The 6583-nt window shown below is 51.4% G+C and overlaps 2 protein-coding genes across 7 annotated transcripts in view; both read right to left on the bottom strand.

The window, feature by feature from the left end:
- Nucleotides 1–683, bottom strand: part of Clasrp (CLK4 associating serine/arginine rich protein) — a 26731-nt gene extending 26048 nt beyond the window's left edge. Inside the window, 1 exon segment of the mRNA XM_008852013.3 lies at nucleotides 598–683. The gene's annotated coding sequence lies outside the window, so the exon portion shown is untranslated.
- Nucleotides 684–1075: 392 nt separating this feature from the next.
- Relb (RELB proto-oncogene, NF-kB subunit) overlaps nucleotides 1076–6583 on the bottom strand; it is a 25863-nt gene continuing 20355 nt past the window's right edge. For all 6 annotated transcript variants that reach the window (XM_008852011.3, XM_017802893.2, XM_029555507.1 and 3 more), the window contains 4 exons: nucleotides 5006–5221; nucleotides 3681–3749; nucleotides 3511–3588; nucleotides 1076–1809 (listed from right to left, as the gene is read on the bottom strand). In XM_008852011.3, coding sequence (XP_008850233.1) covers nucleotides 1424–1809; nucleotides 3511–3588; nucleotides 3681–3749; nucleotides 5006–5221 — 749 coding nt within the window. In that variant the 3' untranslated portion in view covers nucleotides 1076–1423. The remainder of the gene's footprint in view (nucleotides 1810–3510; nucleotides 3589–3680; nucleotides 3750–5005; nucleotides 5222–6583) is intronic.

The raw sequence follows: 6583 nt of genomic DNA, 5'->3' as shown, positions 1-6583 counted from the left end.
GGAATCCCGTCTCAAAATAAGAGAGACAGAGGCAGAGAGAGACTGATTTTTGGAACGGAAGTATTCTCTGAGGTGGCTATTAAGCAGCCAGCGCGAGCTCAGGTGAAGAGCCCCACAAAGGTTCCCCCGCGGGTGCCAAGTACCGGGATGCAGAAGGGAAGAATGCAGGGTGGAGGAAGGGCGAGTTGCCCCGGAGCAGAGAAGAGGGATGGAGGTGGGGGGTGAGTCCCGGAGGAGGGCGGGGAGGGAAGATGGAGATGTAAGAGGGAGCGCTGCGGACGCCTGCGGTCTAGAGAGGGCTGGGAAGCCGGGAAGGCGTGCAGGTTAAATCCCGCAGAGCGTTAGCCGTAGGGTGGGCGGAGCTGCGTTTGGGACTGCGCTGGGGAACCCGAGTCCCAGCCGGGGCCCGCAGCGCGAACCTGGGCCCTAAGAGGGGCGCGGCCTGAGGCCTGTCAGCACGGAAGGGGGAGCGGGCGGCCCGGCGGCCCTCGTGACCAGGCAGACACCCACGGCGGCCCCGAAAGCGCCTAGGACGCGGGAGACGTCGGGCGACCGCCGCTCGGAAGCCAGGAGATCTGGGCCGACGCTTGCACTCACCGGCTAGTCACCACCTGCACTGCTGCGCTCGCGCGCGCGCGCACCCGCACCGGAAGCGGAAGTGAGAGAGTGCGTGAGGAGAGCGGCGGAGCGTCGCGAAACGCATTTCCGCAGGCGCCAGGGCGGGGCCTAGGGAAACGGGGAGCGGTCTGGGTCTGCAGGCGGCTTGGGGGCGGGACCCTGTGGTGGGGGCGTAGCCTATCCCTACGGGCTGGCTCAGAGTAGAGCCTGGGGGTGGGCGGGGTCTAGAGGTTAGCATGACGTGTGGGCCAGGAGAGGTCCTGTTGTCCAGCAGTAATTCTTTTGGTCCAAACTAAAATTAGAGTATGGTGGTGCACACCTTTAATCCCAGCATTCGGGAGGCAGAGGTAGGCGGATCTCTATAAGTTTGAGGCCAGCCTGGTCTACATAGCGAGTTCCTGGAAGACCCCGTCTAAAAACAAAACAAAACCCAGAGAAGACACAACTCCCCCAAAGCTCAAAAAAACTCATCTTTATTGGGAAAACTCTGCACAAACAACTTACCCCCACCTTCAGAACTCGGGAAGAGGGCTGGGGATATGTTCCCTCCTCCCATATGTACAATCTTTCAGAATCTGTCCCGAGAAGGGGCCCAAGTGCAGGGGCCCCCTTTTCCTCTTCCGACTGCAGTCTCATCTGTAAAATGGGATCCAGAAGGACCTGTGCCCCCCAGCTTCTCGACAGCACTGCAGACGTCCGATTTAGAATGAGGGAGCCGGAAGACTGATCAAGGGTGGCCCCGGGTATGGGGTGCTGCACCTCCTGGTCGAAATTGCACCCCATTTCTGACCCAGCGCCTTGGAGGCTACGTGGCTTCCGGCCCTGGAGACAGGAGGCCACCAAAGGCCGCCTCTCGGTACTGGTTGGGGAACATGTTGCTGCCCACGAGGCTGGCGGTGCCGACATCCCCAGGGCCCGGGGTCGAATAAGAGTCCAGCGACAGAGGCTCTGGGCCAGGAGATTCCACAACCGAGACCCCTGCACCCCCACTGCCCACCACAGCGCTGGCAGGGGGTGGTGCTGGGGGCAGCAGGTCCAACATGGTGAAGAGGGTGGGGGCAGAGGGGTCATAGGCAAAGCCGTCGTCTAGCAGGTCTGGCCCCACAGGGGGCTCCAGGTTCGGAAGGGACACGGTGCCAGGGAAGAAGTCAGTGTCTGCAGGCTGCAGGGCTGATGGTGGGAGGAACAGGCCTGGTAAGGAGAGAATGGCTGGATTTAGGACTAGCATTGAGCTAAATGCATTATGGGGTTGACCTTGAATCCTAACCTGAGTAAGGCCTACCACGGTTCTCCTCTTACTTTTTACAACTTTTTATTTATTATTTGTGGAGTGAGGGCCACATGTGCCACAACGCATGTGTGCAAGTCAGAGGTCAACTTTGAGGTGTTGTTCTCTCGTGAAACCTTTAAAGTGGAATTTGGGGATGGAATAGAACTCAGGTTCTCAGGCTTGAGGGCTAGCACCTTTACCTACTGAGCTATCTATCCCACTGGGCTCTTTATTTTTTTGGCTTTTTGAGACAGGGTCTCCCTGTAGCCCCAGCTGGCCTTGAACTCACAGAGATCCACATGACTGCCTCCTGAGTGCTGGGATTAAAGGCATGCACCACCATGCCGAGTAAGGGCTTTTTTTTTAATAAAATATTTTTTATTTTTATTTATTTTATGTGTGATAGTATTGCCTGAGTGTATGTAAGTGCACCCATGTCATGCAATTCCCGAGGAGATCTGAAGAGGGCAGCCAATCCTCTGGAACTGGAGTTACAGAGTGTTAGCTGCCATGGAACTCCTAATGCCTCTACCTCCAAAGAGCTGGGAATATAGGTGTGTGCTACCACACCTGATTTTATTTTATTTTTTAATTATTTTTATTTTATGTGTATCAGTGTATTGCCTGCATGTAGGTAAGTGCACCCATGTTGTGCAGTGCCCGCAGAGGTCAGAAGAAGCTGTTGGATCCCCTGGGACTGGAGTTATGGACAGTTGTTAGCTGCCATGTGGGTGCTGGGATGGTGCTAGGGATGGAGCCCAAGGCTTAGTGCATGCTCAGGTGTGTCTACGTCCTGAGCCATATCCCCAGCCCTACCATTCTTTAATAAGCAAAGCAAAAGCAGTAAGAAAAAAAATTGTTGTAGCCAGGCGTGGTGGTGCACGCCTTTAATCCCAGCACTTGGGAGGCAGGGGCAGGCGGATCTCTGTGAGTTCAAGGCCAGCCTGGTCTACATAGTGAGTTCCAGGACAGCTGGGGCTACAGGGAGACCCTGTCTCAAAAAGATAAAAAAAAAAAAATCTGAGCTGAGCCAGGCATGGTGGTACATGCCTTTACTCCCAGCACTCAGGAGGAAGAGGCAGGCAGATCTCTGTGAGTTCAAGGCTAGCCTGGTCTACAAGTTCCAGGTCAGATGGGGCTACTGGGAGACCTTGTCTCAAAAAACCAAAGAGAGATACAGAGACAGAGACAGAGACTTTCCCAAGGAGCCCTGAGATTCAGGGACATGAGACAATGTGGCAAAAGTCACATAGCAAATGTGTGCCCTGAAAAGACCTTGGCCTCTGCTCTGTCTTCAAAGTCCTTCTAAGTCTTTTTTTTTTGTGACAGGAATGTTTAAGACATAGTCTCTCAATATGGCCCAGTCTATCCTGGAACTCTATGTAGCCTAGGTTGACCTCAAACTCTTGGCAATTCTCATGTCTTCTGAGTGCTGGGGTCACAGAGGTAGTCACGTCCTGGCTCCTAGAACCCTTACTCACACTCCTCTGTGTTGCTGACTCTGCAGGAGCCCGCTGGCCTTGAGAAAGCTTTTCAAGGGTGTGAAGAATCCAGAGAAACAGGGCTGGAGTTCACTGTCTGCCCAAGTAGGGAGGAAGAGGCTTTTCCGGAGCTGAACTCACCTGAGCTGTGGCCAGGCAGGAAGTGGTCCAAGAAGACTGGCTTCTTCTTCCTCCGTTTGCTCTCGATGCCGTGTGGATCTGAGGGAAGGGAAGATGAGGAGGCCTCAACCCCACTAACCCTCCCACCCCAAGTAGGTCACCTGTCTCCTCTCAGGGATGTGGGGACACACCAGCGCTGCTCAGCTCGCCCAGGACATCTGGAAGACCCCGTTTCCGCTTCTTGTCCACACCATAGCTGTCTGTTCAGGAGAGAAGAGAGGCATACAAAATGTCATCCATCAGCCACAGTCACTGATGACTAATCACATTGTTTATTATAATGGGTATGGACTTTTTTTTTTTGAGACAGGGTCTCCCTGTAGCCCCAGCTGGCCTTGAACTCACAGAGATCTACCTGCCTAGGCTTCGAGAGAGAGCTGGTATTAAAGGTGTGTGCCACCACACCCAGCTGGATGGACCAGGTCTTGACCAATTTATGCAAATAGACTTCTATATCTAATCAGAATAAGCTCAATACACTTTACAGGTACCTTTCTGCCTCAGGACCTTTGCACTGGCTACTCAGCTGCTTTGTATGTGCTGTGTGTGCTGTTTGTGCTGGTGCATATGCAACAGTGTACATGCACATGGAGGAGAGAGCTCAATCTCAGGGGTCTTTCCTCACTTGCTATCTATCTCGGTTGTTGTTGTTTGGGTTTCTTTCTTTGAGACAGAGTCTCATTCTATAGCCCCAGCTGGCCTGGAACTTGCTATGCATAATAGGCTGGCCTCAGACTCCCAGAGATCCACCTGCCTTTGCTTCCTGAGTGCTGGGATTAAAGGTGAGCATCACCATGCCTGGCTTATTTTATTTTCTCTTGAGACAGAATCTGCCTGTGTAGCCCTGGCTGGTCTGGAGCTCACTATGTAGACCAGGGTGGCCTGGAACTCACAGACCCACCTGCTTTTATCTCCTGATTTTTAGTTTTTATTTTTTTTAATATTTCATTTATTATTTTCACTTTATGTGTATGAACATTTTGCCTGCTGTACGTAAGTGCACCTATGCCTTGCAGTGTCTGAGGAGATCAGAAGAGGGAGTCAGATCCCCTGGAACTGGAATTACAGAAGATTACTAGCTGCCATGTAGGTGCTGAGAACCAAACCCAGGTCCTCTGCAAGAGCAGCCAGTGTTTAACTGCTGAACCGTATCTCCAGCCTGTTTTTTAGACAAGGTCTCTTACTGGCATAGGGCTTACTGGCCAGCCTACGGCTTTTTGCTTAAGCTGGACTGGCTAGCCAACAAATGCTACAAACCCACATTTCAATCTCCCTGCTGTTAGGATTATATGCATGTACCATCAGCCTGGCTTTCTACCTGGGTGCTGGGGATTGATGAGTCAATTCCCACAGCCCTGCTTTCTACTGCTGACTCTTGCCCATTTATGCCTTTCCTCAAGCAAAACCAAAGACCTGGTCTCCAGAGTGGTGGGCAGCCTTGGATTGCCATGGTTACCATGATCCCGAGGCAGATAGGTGAAGGGCAGTGGCTCGCTGCAGACTCCATCTGTGAGCCTCTGCAAGAAGACATTGACTGTCACAGGCTCTGAGATCTCCAGGTCCTCATAGGGTGGCGTCTTGAACACAATGGCAATCTGTCGGTGCACATCAGCTTGGGAGAAGTCGGCTCTGCCTTCCCAGGAGGCCGTGCTGAATACCACAGATATGTCCTCTGGCAGGATGGGGTAGGGGTGAGGACACAGGTAAGCCACGGCAGCAAGCCACTGAGCCTCCAGTCAGCCTCAACCAAATCAACCCCAATAATCTAAATATAAATCTCCTGAGGGGACTCATGAGCAAAGCAAAGAAGCCAGGTTGGTGATGCACACCTGGGATCTGTAGCAGGAAGACTGGGTTCAAGATGAGCCTAGATTGCTGAGTGAGACACTATCTCAAAATAATAGTATAAAAGGGCCAGGCATGTATTTCAGTGATTTGGAGGTGTGGATAAAATCCCCCAGTGAGGGGCTGGGGGTATGGCTCAGTGGTAGAGCCCCTGCCTGGAATCCCCCATTGAGGGGCTGCGGGTGTGGCTGAGCGGTAGAGCACCTGCCTAGAATCCCCTAGTGAGGACCTGGGGCAAGGCTCAGGGGTAGAATATCTGCTTACTATCCACCAGTAAGAGGCTCAGTAGGTTAAGCATTTGTCTAGCATGCATGAGGCCCTGAGTTTCATGTCCAGCACCACAGTCATTATATAATTCAACAGGTATGATGGCACACATCTATAATCCAGCAGTTTGAGACACTAAGACAAAAGTGTTTCTAACATAGTGAGTTTGAGGTCAGTTTGTTCTATACACTGACACACTGTTTCAAAAAAAAAATCAAACAAACAAAATGCCAAAAATACAGAAATAGGGGCTTGCGAGATTGCTCAGTGGTTAGGAGCATTGACTGCTCTTGCAGAGGACCTGGGTTCAATTCCCAGCATCCAAATGGCAGCTAACAATCATCCTTAACTCCATTTCCTGGGGATCCGATGGGCATTGCAGGACAACAGTGCACGTACTTACATGCAAGCAATATACCATACACATAAAATTTTAAAAAAATAGAATTTTTTTGGTTTTTATTTTTGAGATGGGGTGTCTCTGTAGCCCCAGCTAGCCTGGAAATCATTATGTAGACCAGGCTGGACTTGAACTCACAAGAGATCTACCTGCCTCTGCCTCCTGAGTGCTGGGATTAAAGGCATGCACCACCATATCTGGCTAAATAAAACACTTTAAAAAAAAAATTGCAGGGCATGGTAAATATCCAGCAAGATTTTAAGTTTTAGTGTGTGTGTGTGTGTGTGTGTGTGTATGCGTGTGTGTGTGTGTGTATGCATATGTGTGTGTGTTTCTGTGTTTGTATACACACGCGTTTAGGTGTCCATGGAGGACAGAGGCATTGGAGCTGTAGTGACAGGCAGCTATGAGACGCCTGACGGAGGTGCTGGGAACAGAACTTTGTTCCTCCAAAAGAACAGCCAGTGCTCATAAATACTAAGTCATCTCTCTAATCCCTAACTTACACAATCTAAATACACT

The sequence above is a fragment of the Nannospalax galili genome, unplaced genomic scaffold (genome assembly GCF_000622305.1).
Source record: "Nannospalax galili isolate Female #2095 unplaced genomic scaffold, S.galili_v1.0 scaffold385, whole genome shotgun sequence".
NCBI classification, from domain to species: domain Eukaryota; kingdom Metazoa; phylum Chordata; class Mammalia; order Rodentia; family Spalacidae; genus Nannospalax; species Nannospalax galili.
Note: the sequence above shows the minus strand (reverse complement) of the source record. Positions and strands in the feature narration are given on the sequence as shown.